General features: G+C 43.3%; 1 protein-coding gene across 1 annotated transcript in view; it reads right to left on the bottom strand.

Annotated features, from left to right (window-relative positions):
• Positions 1-8314: 8314 nt before the first annotated feature.
• The window catches only part of akt1 (v-akt murine thymoma viral oncogene homolog 1), a 40374-nt gene continuing 23225 nt past the window's right edge, over positions 8315-25463 (bottom strand). The window contains exons 4-14 of the mRNA XM_052486175.1: positions 24963-25074; positions 24622-24748; positions 18878-19009; positions 18668-18733; positions 17980-18048; positions 17706-17831; positions 16803-16931; positions 13366-13580; positions 13157-13244; positions 12923-13025; positions 8315-10764 (exon numbers count right to left, since the gene is read on the bottom strand). Of these exons, the coding sequence (XP_052342135.1) occupies positions 10685-10764; positions 12923-13025; positions 13157-13244; positions 13366-13580; positions 16803-16931; positions 17706-17831; positions 17980-18048; positions 18668-18733; positions 18878-19009; positions 24622-24748; positions 24963-25074 (1247 nt within the window). The 3' untranslated portion in view covers positions 8315-10684. The remainder of the gene's footprint in view (positions 10765-12922; positions 13026-13156; positions 13245-13365; positions 13581-16802; positions 16932-17705; positions 17832-17979; positions 18049-18667; positions 18734-18877; positions 19010-24621; positions 24749-24962; positions 25075-25463) is intronic.

Here is a 25463-nt window from a genome sequence, read left to right on the forward strand (position 1 = left end):
GTCAATAGATCTCAAAGCAGCATACAACTGACCTAAACGTTTGGAAATCATATGTTCACTTTCATATCCATAGTCTTAAAACGCATCTCAAGTGCAAGTGCACTGTTTAGCTCACATTGCAAGGCTGGGGGCGTTTAGGACATCTACTGCGGATCACAAAAATATCCTAATGATGATGATGATCACACTTCTCCAATACAAATATTATGGCGACACAATGGTTTAGAAACGTAGAAACCAAGCTCGAGTGATCAGCATAGCCCTGTTATCGCCTGGACTTAACTTCAGGCCTAGGAAAAAAACTCCAGTTTTCCGTCATAACTGTCAATTTATTTTAAAATATATAAATAATTACAGGGGGCAGGTTAGAAAAATAGTCCTCTGTAATAACAGACATTCTGGGGTAATAATTACATAACCAACGTTCTCCAGTAATACTAGTCCTGTGCAAATAGGGTTTTACTCCATTGTTATTGAGATACAGTATAATCCCTGTCCTGCTTTAACATTGGTTTCTCTGAGATTGTGACTTCTCTCTAAGGGCAAACCCTTCTGTTTCTCTGCTTTGCTTACTTTGAAAGTATTGACAAAGAAACCTGTCTTCCCAGTCAATTACGAACACCAGTTTATTTTCATCTTCCTCTCAACATCTTAACACACCCTCCTCTATTCTAGCCACTGAGGGCCTTACAGGCAGCCATGTGAGTAGTTGGGTATTGACAGTCATGGGTGTGAGGAGAGGAAGATGTATGCCTCAGGCCTTTTTTCAGGGCCTCTACTTGTGGTTGTCCTCAAGCAAACCTCACATGGAGGAAGACTTCAACTTTAGTGATATACACTCGCTTGTGAAAGTCCCCTTGCAGTCTTCACATTCTTTCTGCCTTAATTAAATCTACAAAGGGAATACATTTGATTTTTTTCCTAAAGATCTGCAAAACCAACTCCAACTACATTTTCAAAGTGAAAGAAAAATTGTAGAACATTTTCCAAATGAATACAAATACAAATATATGAAAATGTCATGATTGTGTATGTCTTTACATCTCAGAGTTAATAATTGGTGGAAGAACCTTTGGCAGCCATTACAGTTGTACATTATTTTGAATAAGATTCTACCAGCTTTGCACAAGTCTTAGGGCAACATTTATTCATTGTTTTTGTCACAATTGCTCAAGCTCAGTAAATTTGGTTGGGAGTCATTGATGGAATATTCAAATGTTGTCTCTGATCTTCAAGCAAATGTACGCCAGCAGTAAGACTGGGTCATTAAGGAACACTCAACATCTCTCTGGTATGTCTTTGGCATGAAAAAGTGTTGTTGTCCTGCTGAAAAATTCAACTCTATCCCAGGGTTCAGAAAACTGAGGTAGCGTTTCCTTTTTATCTGGGCTTTTCTCCTTCCATAATTATTTTGATCCTGCCAGTGACAAGCATACCCATAACATGATGCTGCCACCACAATACTTGAAAATACAAAGGGATCAACAACATTGCGTACATTGAGCTCAGGGAAATTGGGCAACTTGGGCAACTTTGAAAACAATGTCGCAAGGGAAAATGTATTGGTCGCGGGTTGCAGGTTTTTGGGCTATTTCTAAGTTGCACCGCAGCTGCCATGTAATTTCTCTTAAAAAAGATATATTTCACTGTGACCTGCTGCTGACTGTCATGCAGTGAGGCAGGCTGTTACTAGTGACTGGTCGTTTGCGAACGAGTCGGCTGTAAGAGCTGGCTCTTGTAGGTGAACGTTGGGAGCCGGCTCGCATATCAGAAGAGCCAAATCTATTTATAAAAAAATAAAGATATGAATAATCAAAATATTTACATTAATAGAATTAACTAATTCAAAGAATTGAAAAAAATAATAATAATATAGGTCTAAATGCTCAAGCGCACACATTCGTTCTGACTATCTGCTCAGACTAACAGCCTCACCTGTTGTTCCTGTCAATCAGACACGCAGTGTCAACCAATGAACCAAAGATGCGTGAGGGAGGGCCGAGCCAACTCACTCACAGTCACACACTTAGCAACTGAGGAGAGAGGAAGGACAGCTGTGAAAAAACAGCTAGAAAAGGAGTCGGAAGCACAGTAGCATTTGGATGCATTTTAATAACGTAGACAATGTTAGAGCACAGTGTAGAATTTTCCAAATCAAAATCTCATATAAATCCGGTTCTATGCACAACCTAAACCAGCATATGCGAACTGTGCACCCAACTGTGAAGCTAGCTGTAGCGGAGCTATGAGAAACTAGCGGGCCTGCTAGTGATAGTGGTGGAGCCAGCACCTCCACACGTGGAGATGTATCCACTCAGTCAAGTAGGCCTACTCCGCGACCCACAGCAACGCAGTCTTCTATGGACCAGTTTATGCCAAAGTCTATGTCTGTAGCAAAACAAGGCCAAATTGATATTACATTGGCTAAAATGATTGCCACTGATTTCCAGCCATTTTCGATATTGAAGGACAGAGGTTTTTAGAAATTATAGCAATAGTCTAAATCTAATGTACACAATTCCAAGCAGGAAAACCCTATCCAAATCACTTATTCCACAACTGTATGAGAGCACACATTCTTCAGTATGGGAAAGAGTCCAGAAAGCTACTGCAGTTTGCCTTACCACTGACTGCTGGACATCAAGGGTAACCACTTCTTACATGTCTATTCATTGAAGATTTTTCGATGTCTAGCTGTCTTCTGGACTGCTTTGAGTTCAGCGACAGACACACCTCAGAGAACTTGGCAGAGGAACTGTTGAGAGTGGCCAGAGAATGGCAAGTTGATGGAAAAGTGGTTTGTTGTGTTAGCGACAATGCAGCTAAAATAACCAAAGCCATGAACATTTTAAAAAGGACTCATCCATGAATTGCCCTATCAATCAACCTGATTCTAAGAGATGCTCTGAAGAGATGCTCCTCTAGAGATCTGCGGATCCTCTGAGCTGGTGGAAGAACAAGGCCTCTGTCTACTCACGGCTTACTAAAGTCATGACAGGGACACTCTGCATAGTGGCCACATCCCTTCCCTCTGAGAGCGTCTTCTTGAAAACGGGACAAATAATTTCTGAGAGAAGAAACCGCTTCAGCCCCTCAAGGTAGGCAGCTTGCATTTCTGAATGCAAATCTCTCATAAAAGCAAAATATGGTCAGCATTGTTGTGTGCTGCTGGTTATAACATGGCAATAAAGAAGAGAGAGAAAAGAGGGACCAGTGTAATGTTTTAAGTGGGATGCTGCAGTTTTGCAATTTGTTATTTATTTTTATTTGATATGGTGCAATATTCTAGTATTATGTTGTTGAGATTGTATTCGTTTTGAATTGTTACATTTATATGTACTTTGTTTATATACATTAAAAAGTTATACTTTAAATGCACATGTGTAATAGCATCCTTCTTTTTTTACATTTATTTCAATTTGTGGGATGCTGCAGTTTTGTACATGGTTATTTATTTTTCTTTGCTATGGTGCAATATTCTATTATGCTGTTCAGATTGTATTCATTTTGAATGGTTAGATTTATATGCACATTGTTTATATACATTAAAAAGTTATACTTTAAAGGCAAATGTTTAATAGCACTCTCTGTTCATCATATATGCATAGTCACTTTAACCGTACCTACATGTACAGTGAGGCAAAAAAGTATTTAGTCAGCCACAAATTGTGCAAGTTCTCCCACTTAAAAAGATGAGAGAGGCCTGTAATTTTCATCATAGGTATACTTCAACTATGACAGACGAATGGAGAAAGAAAATCCAGAAAATCACATTGTAGGATTTTTTATTAATTTATTTGCAAATTATGGTGGACAATAAGTATTTGGTCAATAACAAAAGTTTATCTCAATACTTTGTTATATACCCTTTGTTGGCAATGACAGAGGTCAAATGTTTTCTGTAAGTCTTCACAAGGTTTTCACACACTGTTGCTGGTATTTTGGCCCATTCCTCTTTGCAGATCTCCTCTAGAGCAGTGATGTTTTGGGGCTGTTGCTGGGCGACATGAACTTTCAACTCCCTCCAAAGATTTTCTATGGGGTTGAGATCTGGAGACTGGCTAGGCCACTCCAGGACCTTGAAATGCTTCTTACGAAGCCACTCCTTCGTTGCCCTGGCGGTGTGTTTGGGATCATTGTCATGCTGAAAGACCCAGCCACGTTTCATCTTCAATGCCCTTGCTTATGGAAGGAGGTTTTCACTCAAAATCTCACGATACATGGCCCAATTCATTCTTTCCTTTACACGGATCAGTCGTCCTGGTCCCTTGCTACTGTTATTTTCAAATGTCTTTTTACTGTTGTTTTATTTCTTTACTTACACACACACACACACACACACACACACACACACACACACACACACACACACACACACACACACACACACACACACACACACACACACACACACACACACACACACACACACACACACACACACACACACACACATACCTTTTTCCCGCACTATTGGTTAGAGCCTGTAAGTAAGCGTTTCACTGTAAGTTCTACCTGTTGTATTCGGCGCACGTGACAAATACACTTTGATTTGATATTGTTTTTCATAACAAACCAATGCATTTTAAATACATTGTGGGAAAGGTAGAGTAATATTTCATTTAATAATTTAATTAGAATTGTTTTAACACCAATCATAGTCAAACTATCGCAAACGGTTTGACTTGAAAAAAATACAAAACATATATTTTTTAAAGAGCTGTATGGGAGCCAAAAGAGCCGGCTCTTTTTGGTGGCCTGAGCTGAACGAGCCGGCTCACTGAAAAGAGCCGGAATGCCCATCACTAACTATTGAGTGAGTGAGTGGTAGGGATGCCCGGTGTGTGTGTGTTTGTGTGTGTGTGTGGGGGGTTGAGAGAGCAGTACAGCCAAATACTTTTATAACTAAACCAAGATAGACCACATCCTGTAATTTCAAATGGGAACAAAATTGTCATAGTGGACAGAGCAAGCAAGGCGATGGGCAGAGCCAAGCACAAGCCAGCGAGACGCTATTGGTGCGTTTTAGCAACATTTGCATATTTCCGTTAGGGAACGCCTACTCCTTGAATTGCGCGTATGCAATAACTGAATTCGCCTTTTCACTTAATCTAAACAACGACATTTAAAAAAAAAAATGGCTAAATGTCATGTCTACAAAACTTAGTTCACTCTGTTCGTAACAGATTTTAGTTTTGGAAACAAAACTATATTGATGTCAAATGTTTCATCGATAGCAGAATGTCGGCCAAAATCTATCTCGTTCTATCTTCTCCCACTGCATGCCACTGGGCTTCCTCTCACTATTTGGAAGGGAGTGGAAATGCCAAGCGGATGCTTCACATGTATACATCTGGTGAGCGAGAGGAGAACGAGCAGCACGCGCTCACGTAGAGACAACTTTTTACCAGTGGTAGGCTGTTTAGATTGTTACTATGAAGGCACCTATTTCCAACCCTTTTATGCACGCTCAGTTTTTGCGTCTCGGGGGCTACTAGAGTGGACATTTGAAATGGAAGTTATGGAACTCGCGTGGTTCTTTTTATGGGGGAAAGTCCTCAATAAAACTGCCATTAAATGTGGAGAATGATACATTTGTCTCTGTTGGCCATCAATTAGCCTATTCATTTATATGATATTGTAGCCTACCATTTGATATAATAAATACATTGAAATGACGATATCACTGGAGTCATTGCAAATCATTTATTACCACTTGTGTCGTCTACCTGGAGCTGGTAAACCAATTTAATAAATAGCCTATAACTTCAGTTTATTGTTGTTGTAGCCTTATGTTATTATGCGATTATTAATGGACATGTTTAGTTAATTAACGTAACATTGGAAGCTCTATCGCAGTTGTTAGAACGCATTAGATTGACGGTAACAGTAGTCAGATTAGGCTATAGGTAAAAACGTTTAATGTTGTTGACAAGCATATTCCGTTCAGATAAATATTATTCATATAGATTTGAGTATGTAGCCTATGCCTATTGAAATGACAAGTCAATCTCGCAAATGGGCCATTTATAACGGTTTGTAGTCATATTATAACAGCACAATTGCCAGAAAATAGCCTAACATTCGTTGTTTTATGATCGTCCAAGTGTTTCAAGAGATTCTCTGTTCTACTTCCATCACCCAAACTCTCCTGTCAGATTTATTTATAGTTATGCACATGCACAAAGGGGATTTCTTAACAAGTATTAACCTGCTTAGAGCCCTGAATGCTGATTGTCTGAAAGCCGTGGTATATCTGACCATACCATGGGTATGATACATTTTTACTGTTCAAATTATGTTGGTAACCAGTTTACAATGGCAAAAAGGTACCCCAGGGGATTTGTGGTATATGGCCAATATACCACGGCTAAAGGCTGTATCCAGGCACTCTGAGTTGCGTCATGCTTAACTTTTATTTTTATTTTGTATTAACCTTTATTTAACTAGGCAAGTCAGTTAAGAACAAATTGTTATTTTACAGCAAACCGTCCTGTAACCCGGAAGACGCTGGGCCAATTGTGCAACGCCCTATGGGACTCCCGATCACGGCCGGTTGTGATACAGCCCGGGATCGAACCAGAGTCCTTAGCCGTGGTATATTGGCCATATACCATACCCCCTGGTGCCATATTGCTTCATCATAGCATTGAGCTATCATACCGTGAGAGTTTATACTAGTGTTTTGAAGCCAGAGGATGAGTCGTATTTCACTGTTAGTTTTAGTCAAATAATTGTAAATGTGCAGTTATAAAGGGACGATAATTGTTATTAAGAGAACTGGTGATGTGTGAACTGTTGCTTCATGCGTTGTATGTGTATGCTTACTATGACTGTCACCCTGATACTAGGTAGTTACTTCCAATGCGGGACAGTAGTGCTTGTCAAGCGGGAGCGAACGGCACTGTGTCCCGGTGTTGTTACCGTTCATGCCCTGCCCATTGAGTAATCATTATGATTTATTTATTGTGTAGGCTGCTATCCTATATGAAATAAATTCACGGGAGGGGAAAAATGGCCACGTAACTACCGCTGGCGACACAACCTTGATACCCAGTAGGAAGCTTATCACAGTCAGGTCTCAGGTCGGCATGCATGTCCATACGACACCGGTGCACTGGTCCCGGGTATACCGTCTCATTGTGCAGTCCAATCAGTCACGCAAAACGGTATTGAGAGGCGACAAATCTGCCCAATAGCTGATTCGCTTTCCATACACCCATTCCTTTCGACATACCCACTCCGGTGGTTGTTTAGCAACAAAACCGAGACGTGCGCAACTATGGGGAATAACAGACTGGGGATAAACAGACAGGGTTGGCTTGGATTGTTGATAATATGTAAACTATATTTAATCTCCAATGTTTATTGAAAACATGAATACATTTGCACAATGAGCACTTGTGTTTTTGTGTGGGTTTTTTTCACAATGAGCACTTGTCACTCAAATACATAATTAGTTATTGGTTAGCTAGCTATTGCTATAAATCTGGCCATCCAGAATCACAACAACACACATACTTCTGCCCTTGGACAACATCGTTTTCATGTCACCTCACCCATTTAATATACATTTTCTCACTTTGGAAATGTTTTTCTCATGTTGGAAATGTGAAGTAGAAAAAAACTCAAATTTAAATATGTTTCATTTTAAGGCAGAAACATGTGAAGACTGTGCAAGGGGTGTGTAGACTTTCCCTAGGCACTGTATGCAAAGCATAAGTGGTTTTCAATCTTCAGAGATAATAAGAGGAAAGATTGGTACAGTGAGGTGAGGGGAAAGAGGTAGAGACTGTGGAGTCAGTAATTGACAAGTTCCCCACAACACATCCCCCAAGAGGGCAGAACATCACTGCTAGCACAAAGGTGTTTTGTGGTTTGTGCAGCTGGAGCCAGGTGAGGAACGGTTGTCAGGTGAGTCCCACGCTGGGCACAACCATGATCCTGCAGTGAAGAGCAGTGCAGCTGGCCACAGACAGACAGAGCTCTGGCTGTCAACATCTGCTCAGGAGACTGTACCATCTGGGTCTGGCCCAGGGGAGCTTCTCCTCCATCTCTGACCAGCTGCAGAGTCACAGACAAACATGGACCTATGCAGTCCTGTAGAGGTACAGAAGTCCAACTTATCTAGCCACTCAGTATTTAGGTATATTCCTATGTTTCAGACGTTCGCCTCGTTCAAGGATGTTTATTTTTTATACATTAGCAAGTCAAGCTTGTGCTATGACTGTAGGTTAAAAGCATATCCGAGAAGTTCTTGAGGTCTGTAAGAATGGCTGAATGATCAACTGAACAAAAGACAATGAAATAATAGTTGGCAGGTTTAGTTAAGACCTTTTATTTAATCAATTTGAAAGAAAAAAACAAAACAGTAAAAACAGTGTACAAAGTGGATATCGTTTATTTACTAAAGCTGGTGTCCTCAGTCTAAGGAATAGGAAAGAGGAAGTACAAAAACAGTTTTAAAAAGAAAAGGTATAAAATGCATTTCCCTATTTTCAGAGGGTGACAGCAAATGATGTGTGCATAGGATTAAGCAACTATCAGATCTAACAATTTAAGAATTTTTTGAGAAAGAGGAATTGATATGAAAATAAAAATAAAAAGCTGTTACATTCATTTGTATGATTAACTTTTGTATCGTGATTATCAGTCATCTGAAAACACAGCAGAATTTTCTGGAAACTCATTGGAGAACTGTGTTCCATTTTCAAGATGACCAGTTTATCTACAGCAATCTGTATATGGGGGTAAATTGCGCAAATTATCTTTTCATAGTTCACACCTTTCAGAATTGATGTCTAGAGAGGTGCTGTTTCAGTCATTTCTGACAGCAAAGTGTAACAAGTACAAGTGTACAAATACATACATACATACATGTTTTGGGGCAGGAAAGTGCATATCATTGGCACAGTCAAATCCATTTTCATTGCTGGTTTTCTATAAATAACAACTCAGAGCCATGTACAGAGGAATGGAACACATCCCTACCTATAGAGATCAAAGCTGACTCAACTTGTTTCCCCCTGAACCACAGCCCAGTTTGTTTATGGAGTAAGTCCTAAAGGACTATATTGTTATAGTGACCTCATTGAGGCTGCAGTGAGTACACTGGGAGAAAAACACCCAATACTGTAGAAGAGGAAAATCCAGAAGAGAGAAAAGATTCCCTGATTGGGCAGAAAGGATCAGTACCTGACTGGCAAGTTCAGAGGGAAGCAGCCTAGAGTGTTTGGAATACAACATTCAGACAGGGAGGCACCACAATCCAAGCACATGATAGTCCAGGGGGGTTAGAGTAACTCTGTCTTTTCAATGGGACCACAGGAAATGGATATCTAATTGACCATGTGTACACAGTTCTGAGATTCATTGACAGCAAGCTTTAATGTATTTAGATTATGCCTGCCCCCAGAATAAGAGTTATTTAAGTATCTGCGAATCCCCTTTCTGCCACTCTATTACATCATTTCTCTATTAGACTGACAGTGGTCCATTGGGTAATTCTCACCTTGTTCTCTAATGTTTTAGGGCTTTCAAATTCTGATAAGAATGTTTTTTGTGCATTGGAAGTCCTATAAGAATCAACCATGTTCTACTAACAGTTAGATATACAGAATAATACATTTTATTGATTAGGTATACTGGCAGCCCAAGGAGATTCAAAGTGTTGGTCAAATAGTGATAGTGTGAAAGTCTTGATTAAAAAAATCAATATCAGACTAATCTCCCACTTCATTGAAAACGAAGTCATTGGTCATCTATTGTTATTGCCGTTGGGCCACAATATTTATTGGTATTAAAGCGGAAATCAGCAGTTGAAACAAAGCGGTCTGCCCATCCCTGTTTATGTAAAAAGCTGAGGGATGGGTTGGAGAAATGGAACCACAAAAATTCATAGACAGAGCTATGGATGCCATCATATCCAAAATGATCATTTTAACCATAGTGTGAGGCTATATAGTGTTTGTTTACAAACTTTGGAGGTAAATGATCTTATATTGTGGGTTGTGATAGGGTAAGACAGTTCAACTGAGTTCATTAGGCATTCATAAGTTATATTCTTCAAGAATCAATGGGCACATATCATTTATTCATGAGTCCAAAAAATGTATGTAACAACTGCAGATCGCCCCTTTAAACAAAGAACAGCAAAATACATTTCAATTTTAAATGGCTAATTCCAATATAGTCCTTATGGTCCCGTAACATTTTCCAGGCAAACGTTCACTTTGTGAATAGTATGTGACAAATATAACAGGTGCTGACAAAAGCAAGACAAAAGTTTAAGAACGTGTAGCCTTATCATTCTAAATTCATATACCACATCGCTGCATGACCACTCTTTTCCTATAAATTAGGTTTTATGAACATCAAGCTTGTCTGACTACACACATCAAGACAAGCAGGAAATGCATTGTAGTGTTCTCTCTCACCATTAGAAAAGTGAAAAGTTAGAAAAGTCTTAAAAGGCCACAGAAACAAATCAGTGGTTTTTCATTTGTGTAGTATGGAGTATTTTCCCATATAATTACCGAACCTGCAGATTGCAAATGTCTGTTCAACAATACTATCTGAAACACTGGTGAAGTAAGGAAAGGATGTGGCGAAAACCCTGGTAGTTGGATGTGCAGTCTGGTGGGGTGAGGGGAAATGGTGGGACCAGAGGAATAAAGGGGTGTGTTTAGGCTGTTCCACTCGCAGAGTAGGAAAACTGTGGGAAGTGGGGTCTCCGTTCGCTGTCAAACGACTCCATGCTGTCTTCTGGAATACAAAATGAGTGGGGAGGAAAGAGCGAGAGAGGGATGGCACAGAAAACTACATTAGTATATACGTTCTGATTTCCTCTTTAATACAAAATATATATTTTCCTCCCAGTGACAAAAACCCTTATGATTGAGTCCTAATGCATAATGTACCTAGTACTAGCCAGGGCGCAGTTTGGCACACACTGCTAGGGGTCTAGCAAGCACTTCCATGTGAGGTACACAGTGAACTATGGAATAACAGACGTTACACACACGTTCCAGGAGAGGGCACAAATCCCCCAGAGGAATTGAATAAGCACTATGTAATTTGACCTCACATTAATTGCACTGGGAAGATGGACCTTCCCCATTATCATTTCAATATTTGCCTTGGAGTGCAATCTATACCTTGAATGATGTTCAAAACGATCTATTATTTTTCTCTCGTGGGATTTAATTATTTGAGTGCTACAGTACAGATATAAAGTTGCGACCAAATATATTGGCAGCCTTGCACTTTTCTTAAATTCCCTATGTCTTCAAAAATAAGATGAAATTGGAAAATAACTTTTTGTTTCGACACCGTATTGGATTTTCTAAATTTGCATAAGCAATTTTATTTGTGTAAATTTAAGTTTAGAATTTTTAATTTTGAAAGTAATGACAAACGGCAAAATGATTTGCGAGTTCTTGGTTGCACAGCCAAGATAACTGCAGACAAATGCTTCTTGTAGTCATCAGTGATCTTGCTGCACCTTGGCCCATTTTTCAGCAGCAAACTGCTCAAATGCTTCCATGTTTGAGGGGTGCCATCCACCAACTGCTGTTTTCAGATCTCACCATAGGTTCTGGATGTGATTCAGATCTGGACTCTTGGCTGGCCACTCCAGAACAGCATCTCTTCTTGAAACATTCCTTGGTGTTTTTTGTATGTGCTTTTGGCATCATTGTCCTGCTGGAAGACCCACAACCTCCAATGGAGACCCAGTCTTTGGACACTGGGTTGAACATTGGACTCCAAAACACCTGATAATCTGCTGATTTCATGATGCCTTGTGCATTTTCAAGGCCCCCAGTACCAGAGGCAGCAAAGCAACCCCACAGCATTATCAAACCTCCCTCATGTTTGATTGTAGGGAGGGTGTTCTTTCCATTGAATGTTCATTTGGTTGTCAGTAAACAAAGTGCTGACCTGTATTGTCAAAGAGCTCTGTCTCTGTTAAAGGTTGTGGGTCTTCCAGCTGAACAATGACCCCAAACACACATCAAAAGCACCCTGGAATGGTTTGAGAAGAAACGCTGGACTGTTCTAGAGTGGCTAGTGTCCAAATCTGAATCATCCAAAACCTATGATGAGATCTGACAAAAGCAGTTGGTGGAGGTCACCCCTCAAACATTGAAGTATTAGAGCAGTATGCTGCTGAAAAGTGAGCCAAATTGCTACAAAAAGGGTTTGTCTGCAGTTATCTTGGCCAAAGGCTGTGCAGCCAAGTACAAGGGGTACCAATACATTTGTCCATGCCATTTGTATTTCATTTCTAAATAAAAATTGTAAACTTAATTTTACAAAAATAAAAATTTGATCTACAATGATGAAAATTCAATACTGTGTGGAGAACAAATGCTTTTTTTTCAATTTAAACTCATTTTAGAAATAGGTAATTATTTAAGAAAAGTGCAAGGGTGCCAATATATTTGTCTGCAACTGTATAATGTATCATATACATCAAGGGCACGTGGAAATCTTACATTCTCTCATGACCATGACAATGAGGAAGAATATTACTGTCTTCAATCAAAATTCTATCTAAACCATGTAGACCAGCTTGTTTTTTTTTGTTTGAGACACTCCAATTCTGGAACCCCAAAAATAAACATTGACCTTTAGAGCCACATGATCATTTAAAATCTCTGAAGAGGGGAGATTCATTTATATGAGATTCTGAAACGCAATAGTTATTCTTTACATTAATGACATTTAGAACCACTTGCGTTTCCAGTTCATCCTGAGTCAGACTGTGATCACCCCTACTAAACAAAAACATTCAGGTCCAAAGAGTCAGTGAAAAACAAAAAAACAAGTATGATTGTCTATCTGGGTGTGTAATACTGTTCTCTGAGTGTGGTGCGTGTATTCTGTAAAGATACAGCATACGCAGTGGGTCAGGTAGTACCTTGTCCGGGCGGTGTAATAGTGATGGTCTGTGCTGTGAACTCCTCGTCAAAATACCGTGTATCTGTTTCCGAGGTAACCTGGGGCTTGAAGGGCGGGACCAGCTGTGAGAGAAGAGAGGACACCATGAGCACATTGGCACATCTGTCCTGTCAATCAGAGTGTAGACAGTTGCAGGCCTGGTGAAATCTATTGATTGTTCACTGAAGTAAAGGAAAATGGAACACTAATTTACCTTTTTCTCATAAACATCTTGCCATTCAATCCCAGCAAAGAATTTGTGCTGCATAATCTCCTTAGCATCATCCTGTCCTCCACCTAACCTGGAAGATAGAGGAACCAAAACAAAGTAAATACGTGGCCAAATCAATCCATGCCATTATATTCCACGGGATTCTGTACATACGGTATGATGGATAACTGCTGGCAAGAGGATCTACGCACCGCTGCTTGGGGTCCTTCTTGAGCAGGCCGGAGAGCAGGGACCTGCCCTCGTGACCCAGGGTACGTGGGAAACGGATGTCCTCCATGAGGATGAGCTCAAACAGCTTCTCGTGGTCCTGGTTGTAGAAGGGCAGCCGACCGCACATCATCTCGTACATGACCACGCCCAGACCCCACCAGTCCACCGCACGACCGTAATCATTGTCCTCCAGTACCTGGACAACACAGGACAACCACAACTCAAAACAATATAATACCATTAGGAACAGTTACACAATCATACTTGGAAGCATACAGGACAAGGGCTAGCAGGAGTTCAAATGTACATTCTTCCCTATGATAGTATCAAGAGAGACATACTATACATTGTTGGTTTAGATCTCTGAAACCTAGCTATTAGCTAAGTGGATAGACATTAGGTAGGTAGTGAGGTCAGCAGCTCTACAGGCTGTATAAAGAACCCTGAGTGAGGCCAGTGAACCCCCCACCCCCCTTCTCCTGGTCTGGGATTCCAAGCAGCCACAGCCAACACTGACTCACATCTCACATTAGGAGCAGGGATAGAGTTTCCCCTGGAGCCCTGCATATTTAATCACTAGAGGTCTGCAGTACACACTACACACCATCATGAGAGAGGGATAGGCTGGGCAGGGGCTGGAGGCTGGAGAGGCTAGGGCCAGTTAGTGGAAGCAGAGTCCCCATTGCAGCAACCACATACACCACACCACTGCCACAGCCCTTAGTCACGGAAGTGGAGGTTCACACATCTTGGAAGATGACGTGTTCACACGTTCTAATCAATTGGCTCGATTTGGCTCTGTGCTGTCTAACTGTGCAGCCTGTTGAATGTCAAACATAGTATTTGAGTTGTTATTAAACAAGGCCTTCTGGGAAGTGTAGTTGGGTCAATATCCAACAGGAAGGCTATTGTAGGTGGAATCAAGCCAATGAGAACAGACTGTTCTTTAAAACAAGGTTATATGAGGTGAGATAAATTGGTCCAGGAATAGATTCATAGGTAAAAGGGCAGCCTAATAGAATTACATATGGACATGAAGGTACACAGACCCAGAGAGAAGAGGCGGGCAGAACAGATGGACAGATGTGACCGTAAATGGAACAAAACCAGAGTGTGTTTGTGTGTGTTTGAGCGGGTGGTGTGTGCCTGCATCTGTGGGCACGCTGCTTGGCGCTGCGGTTAGGGGCGAGGAGGACTCGGAGGGCAGGGGTAACGTGAAGCCGGCACGGTGCTAGGATTACTGGACCGTCTCTATTTCCAGCACTGCTGTCGTGTGATTCACACCACACGACAGCTGGGCCTGCAGCTGCCCCATATATGTAGAAGAGTACCACAGCTGTGGAGCTGCCAGGACCACAGGAGCCAAGCTCATCCCTCACACACGTAACCAGGGCTGCCTGGACCAGCTCTGTTACACTGGCCCAAAGGACAGCACAGTGCAGGGAGGAGGTAGGAGTGAAACGTACACTTGCTGTACTTTTCCTCCACTTGATACTGCCCTCTATCTTACTTCTCTGGCCTTATTCTCCCTCTAACACAAACACAGCTATTGTCCCTCTCCCAAACACATGCCCTTCACTCTCCTTTTCATTGTTCATTACTTTCACAAATCGACTTCATTTCAATAAAATGACTATTTCACAGTGGATTAGGTGAAACTTGTTCCATGGGTGTTAGCAAGATGCAGGCTTACAGCCCTGGTCTGGGCAGCGGGTCTGGCCTGTGGAATATTCCCAGACGTTACAGCATTCCTGTGCAGCACACACAACAAGGTCATTGTTTACTGCAGAACAACCTGTAACATTGCCTGGCCCTGGTTCCCATAGAGACGCTCTATGGCGACCCAGTCTCCACGGAAACGCCCCCTGATGTCTCTACTGCCAGAGGAGGAGCAGAGCTGGGGCTGTTATATGGTGCCACTAGCTATGTTACTGTGTTCAGAATGCTAAAGAGGGGGAGGGTTGTTCTTCAGCACATTTATGACATACCACACATGGACAAAAATGACAAACAGATTCTTTCTTTTAAATTATAATTTGCCTGTTGCTTGCCCTAGTGTGAGGGACGTGACATGATGGTTATATAGTAATTCATGCCCTAGTTGGCTTTGGTGATGATGGCTACTGTATGCCGTAAATTAGGATGGTTCTCTAGAGCAGGAGTTCCCAAACTTTTTCCACTCGGGCCCCCCTTCCAGCATTGGGCCCTCCCCCCCTGCATGAGCATGCGCCATGTCTATTTCCATGGGCACAAGCACTGTTCATGACACAAACTGTCCACACCCCTCTTGTTGGTGGAGTGGAAATTTGACAGGTTTCATTTTTTTCTTCATATTCCATACATTTAGTCATTTTGCCAGTCTAATGTGTATTCATGTGATATTTGAGTGACAATATGAACAGCTAAGAGTCTAAGAGAGAGGAATATAAAGATGTCAGATGAAAACGCCATGGGCGATTGTTACAGGGGAGAACTGAGGACAACAGGTCCAGAGTGTGGCCCTGGCTTTGCCCAGGTTGGGATAGGTATCCTGGGCAGGAGTCGGCTAGAAGCCCCCTCAGTGCCAGGAGCAGCTGTAGCCAATGTAACCTTTTCTTCAGGGCGGAAACTCACGTTTCCTGAGGCACTGCCAAACCCCCCAGCAAATTCCAAATGGAGGCTAAAAACAACGAGTCAGCAGCTGTGTTAACATGGGCACCCTTCTCCTAGAAAACCTTCTTACAGCAAGAGGCAAGGGGACTAGCAACACACACACACACACTGTACAATGCCCTATCGTGTTATACACCCCAAGTCATACCTGCACGCAATGGGGAGAAGCCACACCCCTGTACACATGCCTTCTCAAACAACAAATATGGGAACAACCTGTCCTGCCCTAGTCACACTGCAGACTCATTAGCTGCATGTCTTATACTGGAGATTAGACAGGCATTTAGGAACAACTGTCCCAAAGTCACTCTTCAACAGTTTATTTTACCTTTATTTTAACAGGGAGTCCCATTGAGACCAAGGTCTCTTTTGCAAGGGAGCCTTGCATCTTACAATTAATTACACAACTACATTCGACATAGGAAATACACCAGAAAAAAATGTGACATGGCTTGTATGCCTTAACAATATGCCTGACAACAGACATTTACGATGATGTGTGTAGTGGGATATATTCGCTGCAATACAGTTCCTCTCTTCAAACCGTGTTAGGTCTGTTAATTCTTTCAGTTATTTACCAATTATGTGACTTTATTCTCTTCAGTTGCTTTACACTCAAATTTGAATAGACAAAAATACTCAAGAGAACATGCCAAAAGAGTGTGCACTGAAGAGGAAGGTTACATGGGTTGGGCTTTTTTTATGTAAAAAAAATGATACGATTTATTGACCCCCATATTGTGAATGGACTGTGAGAATACACTACCTCTGGGGCCAGGTACTCTGGTGTCCCACAGAAGGTCTTCATGGTGGCCCCGTCTGTGATCCCCTCCTTACACAGTCCAAAGTCGGTGATCTTTATGTGTCCGTCTTTGTCCAGCATGAGATTCTCCAGCTGAGACAAGGAGACAGAATGAGACAGGACGTATCAGCAACAGGAGGAGGGGGAGTGACTGTGTGATTGAGGCACAGCTGATTTGGCTTCAGCTCTGAGAGGCATGAGCTAGCAATGCATGTCCTTTTAATATCAGTGTGTCCTCTGAGTAAAAGTCACCTGGCAACTGTAGCCCACACGTGGCCAGCAGCACCAGGCAGGCAGGCCAGAGTCAGCACATCCTCCAAAACTGCTACCCTGGCATTTTCAGGAGAACCTTAGCAGGCTGGGAGCCTGCCTCATTAACCCATGGGGAGAGCAGAGGGAGGGGGGCACGAGGAGGGTGGAGGCTATGCTGACCTGGCTGGTATAGTTTCATCAGCTGGAAGAAACAGGGCTACAGATGCCCCCCCCCCTTTAAAACCAGTCATATCATGCCTCTGCTACCTCTGCTCTTATGCTATGAATACAGATCACTGAGTTTCTGTACTAGTCTCTTCCTTCTGGTACAAACAATTTACAGCTGGACAGAATAAGTTTGATGACGGGGGTAAAATATGACTGTCAATACTAAAATACACATTTTTCATCACTGCTTATTTACATTAATGGTAACACAAAGATAAATAAAGGAATCGAACATCTGCCCAGAAGGAGATGGTGGTTAGTATATTCCGGCTGTAGAAAGGGGCGGTCTAGGTCTCCAGCTGCAGTGAGGACTGAATCAGGGTAGGCCTGCTACCGCTGTGGACACTATTTATATCCCGGTCCGCAGACTGTGCTCCTCCGCCTTACCTTCAGGTCTCTGTAGACCACGTTCCTCTCAGCATGCAGGTAGTCCAGCGCTGACACTATCTCCGCCCCGTAGAACCGAGACCGCTCCTCCGAGAACACCCGGTCTCGGGAGAGGTGGAAGAACAGCTAGTGGAGGAAGATAAGAGAGAGGGAGAGGAGAGACAGAGGGAACAAGGTTAGCGTACACAGAAGGAGGGGTGGGAGGCGTTATTGGCTACTACTAGCTAAATTGGATCTTGTGTGTCAGGTGTTATTGACTGTTTAAAAAGCTCACCTCTCCGCCGTTCGCATACTCCATTACAAAACACAACCGATCATGGGTCTGGAAGGAGTATTTCAGGCCCTGGGGATATACATTTATATTTGAGTCATTTAGCAGACGCTCTTATCCAGAGCAACTTACAGTTGCAAGTTCACACGTTTTCATACTTCTTTCGTACTGGTGCCCCATGGGAATCGAACCCACAACCCTGGCGTTGCAAGCGCTATGCTCTCTCTACCAACTGAGCCAGATGGGACCCTGGGGATATACACCAATAACTTAAACAACTGCAATGGATCAAAAAATTAAGCCCGCCATTGCAAGTTCTCCATAACAAACCAAAGTCTTTGTTGAAGTGATATCTGCCTTTGGGATATAACTGTTGAATGACAACTGCTAGCCCCATTCACCACAGTGGGATGGACAGAAGATGCATGTGTTACTCCAGCCACTAAATGTGGAAGAGTTGCGCATTGTGAGCCATCACAGACTTTGAGAAAGGTGGTTAACTAACAATGAGATGTCTAGTGTCTAGCCAAGTCTATTGCCGTCTTTGCAAACATTGCTCAAACTCTCCCAACACAGATTCAGCATCTCCCCTGAATGGAAGCTCTCAGGCTGAAGTGGAGTGGCTCCTCAGTCTTTGTGGCCAGAGAAGAGTTTGGGTTAGGTAGATGGAGTGGATGGCGGGGTCTCTCACTGTCAAGAACGGATGCTTGGAATTCTGGAGCACTCGGTTTTCTGTGAGTGTGTGTGCCACTTCATCCTGAAAGAGATCACAAAGAGTGTTTGTGCAACTCCCACAATGGCTGCCGTTTAGGTATCCATGATCGCCCCTCACCGCCCCCATGCAGTCTCTCCCTCTTTTGTTTTCTCATGTTTCTCCTAACGGTTAGTGGCCTCTACTCACTTTCGCTACGATCACTTCCTTCTTCAGGATTTTCATGGCATAGTAGCGTCCTGTGGCCTTCTCCTTCACCAGGATCACTTTGCCAAAAGTACCTTTTCCGAGGAGTTTGAGGTATTCAAAGTCGTCCATAGTCTATGAGCGAGGGGGGGAAAAGCAGCATCGGGTTACAAACAGCGGCTATAACAAATTCATGCTCTAACTAGTCAAGACATATAATCCCACTGACAACAACACAGAAGCATTTAAGGTACCATTTCATCCACTCTGCAACTTCCACTCTTCTAATGGTGGGACTATATGCTGCAGTGACTTGTTTAACCTCTGACCCTCAGGGCTGGTGAGAATGTTGAAAACGGTTGTGTAGGAGACATGCACTCCGGTGCTCTTAGACCTTTGTGTCATGACTTAAGAGCACAGATGTGTGGTGATGAAACAGAGTGGACACGCCATCTGGCGCTAAGCCTCCCATGGCTGATGTTGGTACCGGAGCATCGGCTCTTGGACTAATAGGCTCCTAGACAGCTTCTACCCCAAAGCCATAAGACTGCTAAATAGCCAGACTGCTAAATAGTCAGGTAATGGTACCTGAACTATCTGCACTGACTCGATCACTGACTCTAATACCTAGTACCTCTGCCCATTGACCTGGTCCTGGAACTCCCTGTATATAGCTCCACATTGACCTGGAACTCCCTGTATATAGCTCCACATTGACCTGGTCCTGGAACTCCCTGTATATAGCTCCACATTGACCTGGGAACTCCCTGTATATAGCTCCACATTGACCTGGTCCTTGAACTCCCTGTATATAGCTCCACATTGACCTGGTCCTTGAACTCCCTGTATATAGCTCCACATTGACCTGGTCCTGGAACTCCCTGTATATAGCTCCACATTGATCTGGTACTGGAACTCCCTGTATATAGCTCCACATTGATCTGGTACTGGAACTCCCTGTATATAGCTCCACATTGATCTGGTACTGGAACTCCCTGTATATAGCTCCACATTGACCTGGTCCTTGAACTCCCTGTATATAGCTCCACATTGACCTGGTCCTGGAACTCCCTGTATATAGCTCCACATTGATCTGGTACTGGAACTCCCTGTATATAGCTCCACATTGATCTGGTACTGGAACTCCCTGTATATAGCTCCACTGTCACGACTTCCGCCGAAGTTGGCTCCCCTGCCTGTTCGGGCGGTGCTCGGCGGTCGTCGTCACCGTCCTACTAGCCGCTACCGATCCCTTTTTCCCTTGTCTGTTGGTTTTGTCTTATTGGTTTCACCTGTGTGTATTTTAGTTAAATTAGCTTCCCTATATGTCGTAGTTTGACCCGCCCTTGTTTTGTGCGGGATTGTTTTTTGTTACTCTGTTGGACTGTGGTTTTCATGTTTGTATTCTCCGGACTGTTTGGTCTTGGTTTTGGGCTGGTCTGTTTTATGCGCCCTGTATGTTGGCATGACCGTTTTTTTGGCCGGAGAATAAATCACGATTTACTGAACCCTGCTCTCTGCGCCTGATTCCAACCCACCACTCCTAGTATCCCGTGACATCCACATTGACCTGGTTCTGGAACTACCTGTATATAGCTCCACATTGACCTGGTCCTGGAACTCCCTGTATATAGCTCCACATTGACCTGGTTCTGGAACTCCCTGTATATAGCTCCACATTGATCTGGTACTGGTACCCCCTGTATATACACTACTGGTCAACAGTATTAGAATACCTACGCATTCAAGGGTTTTTATACATTTTTTTTTACAATTTTCTACATTATAGAATAATAGTGAAGACATCAAAACTATGAAATAACACATATGAAATCATGTATTAACCAAAACAGTGTAAACCAATCAAAATATCTTTCATATTTCAGATTCTTCAAATAGGCACACTTTGCCTCGATGATAGCTTTGCACACTATTGGCATTTTCTCAACCAGCTTCATGTGGTAGTCACCTGGAATGCATTTCAATGAACAGGTGTGCCTTCTAATTTGAGACAATCAGTTGTGTTGTGACAAGGTAGAGGGGTATACAAAAGATAGCCCTATTTGGTAAATTAACAAGTCCATATTATGTCAAGAACAGCTCAAATAAGCAAAGAGAAATGACAGTCCATCATTACTTTAAGACATGAAGGTCAGTCAAAACAGAACATTTCAAGAACTTTGAAAGTTTCTTAAAGTGCAGTCGCAAAAACCATCAAGCGGTATGATGAAACTGGCTCTCATGAGGAACGCCACAGGAATGGAAGACCCAGAGTTACCTCTGCTGCAGGGGATAAGTTCATTAGAGTTACCAGCCTCAGAAATTGCAGCCCAAATAAGTTCAAGTAACAGACACATTTCAACATCAACTGTTCAGAGGAGACTGTGTGAATCAGGCCTTCATGGCCAAATTGCTGCAAAGAAACCACTACTAAAGGACACCAATAAGAGACTTGATTGGGCCAAGAAACGCAAGCAATGGGCATTAGACCGGTGGAAATTTGTCCTTTGGCCTGGAGTCTCAATTGAAGATTTTTGGTTCCAACCACTGTGTCTTTGTGAGATGCGATGTGGGTGAATGGATGATCTCTGCATGTGTATTTCCCACTGTAAAGCATGGAGGAAGAGGTGTTATGGTTTGGGGGTGCTTTGCTGGTGACACTGTCTGTGATTTATTTAGAATTCAAGGCACACATAACCAGCATGGCTACCAGAGCATTCTGCAGCGATACACCATCCCATCTGGTTTGGGCTTAGTGGGACTATCACTTGTTTTTCAACAGAACAATGACCCAACACATCTCCAGGCTGTGTAAGGGCTATTTAACCAAGAAGGAGAGTGATGGAGTGCTGCATCAGATGACCTGCCTCCAAAATCCCCTGACCTCAACCAATTTGAGATGGTTTAGGATGAGTCGGACTACAGAGTGAAGGAAAGGGAGTCAAAAAGTGCTCAGCATATGTGGGAACTCCTTCAAGACTGTTGGAAAAGTATTCCAGGTGAAGCTGATTGAGAGAATGCCAAGAGCGTCCAAGCTGTATATATTTTGATTTGTTTAACACTTTTTTGGTTACTACATGATTCCATATGTGTCATTTCATAGTTTTGATGTCTTCACTATTATTCTACAATGTAGAAAATGGTAAGAATTGTTTTAAAAAACTTGAACGTTTGACCGGTCGTGTAGCTCCACATTGATCAGCTACAGGTACTCCCTGAATATAGATCCACATAGATCTGGTACTGGTACTCCCTGTATATACAGTACAGTTGAATTCAGAAGTTTATACATACACCTTAGCCAAATTTAATCCTAGTAAAAATTCCCTGTCTTCAGTCAGTTAGGATCATCACTTTATTTTAAGAATGTGAAATGTCAGAATAATAGTAGAGAGAATGATTTATTTCAGCTTTTATTTATTTCATCACATTCCCAGTGGGTCAGAAGTTTACATACACTCAATTAGTATTTGGTAGCATTGCCTTTAAATTGTTTAACTTGGGTCAAACGTTTCGGGTAGCCTTCCACAAGCTTCACACAATAAGTTGGGTGAATTTAGCCCATTCCTCTTGACAGAGCTTGTGTAACTCAGTCAGGTTTGTAGGCCTACTTGCTCTCACGCACTTTTTCAGTTCCGCCCACAAAATATATAAATATATATATCCACATAATTTCTCCCTCATGATGCCATCTATTTTGTGAAGTGCACAACTCCCTCCTGCAGCAAAGCAGAAAAAGGGGGAGGCTTGCAAGCTGAAGAACACCATCCCAACCGTGAAGCACAGGGGTGGCAGCATCATGTTGTGGGGACATGATGCTGCCACCCCCGTGCTTCACGGTTGGGATGGTGTTCTTTGGCTTGCAAGCCTCCCCCTTTTTCCTCCAAACATAACGATGATCATTATGGCCAAACAGTTCTATATCTGTTTCATCAGACCAGAGGACATTTCTCCAAAAAGTACAATCTTTGTCCCTATGTGCAGCTACAAACCGTAGTCTGGCTTTTTTTATGGCGGCTTTGGAGCAGTGGCTTCTTCCTTGCTGAGTGGCCTTTCAGGTTATGTCGATATATGACTTGTTTTACAGTGGATATAGATACATTTGTACCTGTTTCCTCCAGCATCTTCACAAGGTCCTTTATTGTTGTTCTGGGATTGATTTGCACTTTTCGCACCAAAGTACGTTCATCTCTAGGAGACAGAACGTGTCTCCTTCCTGAGCGGTATGACGGCTGCCTGGTCCCAAGGTGTTTATACTTGCATACTTTTTTTCTGAGGTCTTGGCTGATTTCTTTTGACTTTCCCATGATGTCAAGCAAAGAGGCACTGAGTTTGAAGGTATGCCTTGAAATACATCCGCAGGTACACCTCCAATTGACTCAAATGATGTCAATTAGCCTATCAGATGCTTCTAAAGCCATGACATCATTTTCTGGAATTGCCCAAGCTGTTTAAAGGCACAGTCAACTTAGTGTATCTAAAATTCTGACCCACTGGAATTGTGATACAATGAATTAAAAAGTGAAATAATCTGTTTGTAAATAATTGTTGGAAAAATGACTTGTGTCATGCACAAAGTAGATGTCCTAACCGACTTGCCAAAACTATAGTTTGTTAACAAGAAAAGTTGTGGAGTGGTTGAAAAACGAGTTTTAATGACTCCAACCTAAGTGTATGTAAACTTCCGACTTCAACTGTAGCTCCACATAGATCTGGTACTGGTACTCCCTGTATATGGGGCGTGCAGGTATCCTAGTGGTTAGAACGTTGGGCCAGTAACCAAAAGGTTGCTAGATCAAATCCCCAAGCTGACGAGGCAGTTAACCCACTGTTCCTGGGCTGTATTTGTAAATAAGAATGTGTTCTTAACCGACTTGCCTTGTTAAATAAAAGGATAAATATAGCTCCATTCTTGTGTATTTAATTGTGTTACTATATTGTTGGGAATGGCTTGTAAGCAAGCATTTCACAGTAACGTCTACACCAGTTGTATTCGGCGCATTATATAGAAATATAATTTGGATTTTATTTTTTCGGAAAGTGTCCGGGCGCCGGGGTGAAGCAGGAAGGGCTGGTGAGGGTTGGGGAGAGGCAGGAAGTGCTGGTGAGGGTTGGGGAGAGGCAGGAAGGGCTGGTGAGGGTTGGGGAGAGGCAGGAAGTGCCGGTGAGGGTTGGGGAGAGGCAGGAAGGGCCGGTGAGGGTTGGGGAGAGGCAGGAAGGGCCGGTGAGGGTTGGGGAGAGGCAGGAAGGGCCGGTGAGGGTTGGGAAGAGGCAGGAAGGGCCGGTGAGGGTTGGGAAGAGGCAGGAAGGGCCGGTGAGGAATGGGGAGAGGCAGGAAGGGCCGGTGAGGGTTGGGGAGAGGCAGGAAGGGCCGGTGAGGGTTGGGGAGAGGCAGGACGGGCCGGTGAGGGTTGGGGTGAGGCAGGAAGGGCAGGTGAGGGTTGGGGTGAGGCAGGAAGTGCCGGTGAGGGGTGGGGAGAGGCAGGAAGGGCAGGTGAGGGTTGGGGTGAGGCAGGACGGGCTGGTGAGGGTTGGGGTGAGGCAGGAAGGGCTGGTGAGGGTTGGGGTGAGGCAGGAAGTGCCGGTGAGGGTTGGGGAGAGGCAGGACGGGCCAGTGAGGGTTGGGGTAAGGCAGGAAGGGGTAGTGTGAGGTTTGGGGTGAGGCAGGAAGGGGCAGGGTGAGATTTGGGGTGAGGCAGGAAGGGGCATGGTTGGGGTGAGGCAGGGTGAGGAGGGCGGGGACCCACCACTTTGAGTCTGGGTTTGGTCAGGTACATCTCCATGTCCATTGGGTCTGGGGAGGAGTCCATCAGCTCCTCTTCCTGTTTCTGTAGGCCATCTGCTACAGCCTGAATGGCTTTCGTCCATTCCTCCCTGAGAGAGGAAGGAGAGGGAGATTACAACACCTCATTTAACATGATTTAATTCAGCCCAATCATGTAATTGTCATCTTATCAACAGGAAGGCAATTTAGACTGTAGGGTCAGCCAACAACCAGTGTACTGTGTACAATGTGAATGCACATGCTTGTGGTGTGTGTGTATTTGACTGTGTGTATGTGTCAGGGAGGGGTTGTGGCTGAGCTTGCCTCTCCTCGGGGGTCTCCACGTGGAAGGTGCGCTCGATGACAGTGGTCCACTGCAGGCAGCGGATGATGAATGTGTTGGGCTTGGGCCTCTCCGTCTTCATCAGCTGGCACTCTGGCCACATCCCGGGAGAGAGGGGCCAGGCGGAGAGGAGACAGAGACCCGCAGTTACAGCCATTTATCTTTATCGCCACCGTAACAGACACGGCTGGGACAGCCACCATGCAGCCGTACATAGGGAACTGAACAGCTGCACTATGGGGGAAGGATGGAGGAGGAAACCCTGATCATAGCTTTTCCTTCATACTAAATACACATTACCAAAAGTATGTGGACACCTGCTCGTCAAACACCTCATTTCAAAATCATAGGCATTAATATGTTGTTTTTTCCCCCTTTGCTGCTATAACAGCCTCCACTCTTCTGGGAAGGCATTCCACTAGATGTTGGAACATTGCTGAGTGGACTTGCTTCCATTCAGCCACAAGAGCATTAGTGAGGTC

Source organism: Oncorhynchus keta, chromosome 29 (genome assembly GCF_023373465.1).
Source record: "Oncorhynchus keta strain PuntledgeMale-10-30-2019 chromosome 29, Oket_V2, whole genome shotgun sequence".
NCBI lineage: Eukaryota > Metazoa > Chordata > Actinopteri > Salmoniformes > Salmonidae > Oncorhynchus > Oncorhynchus keta.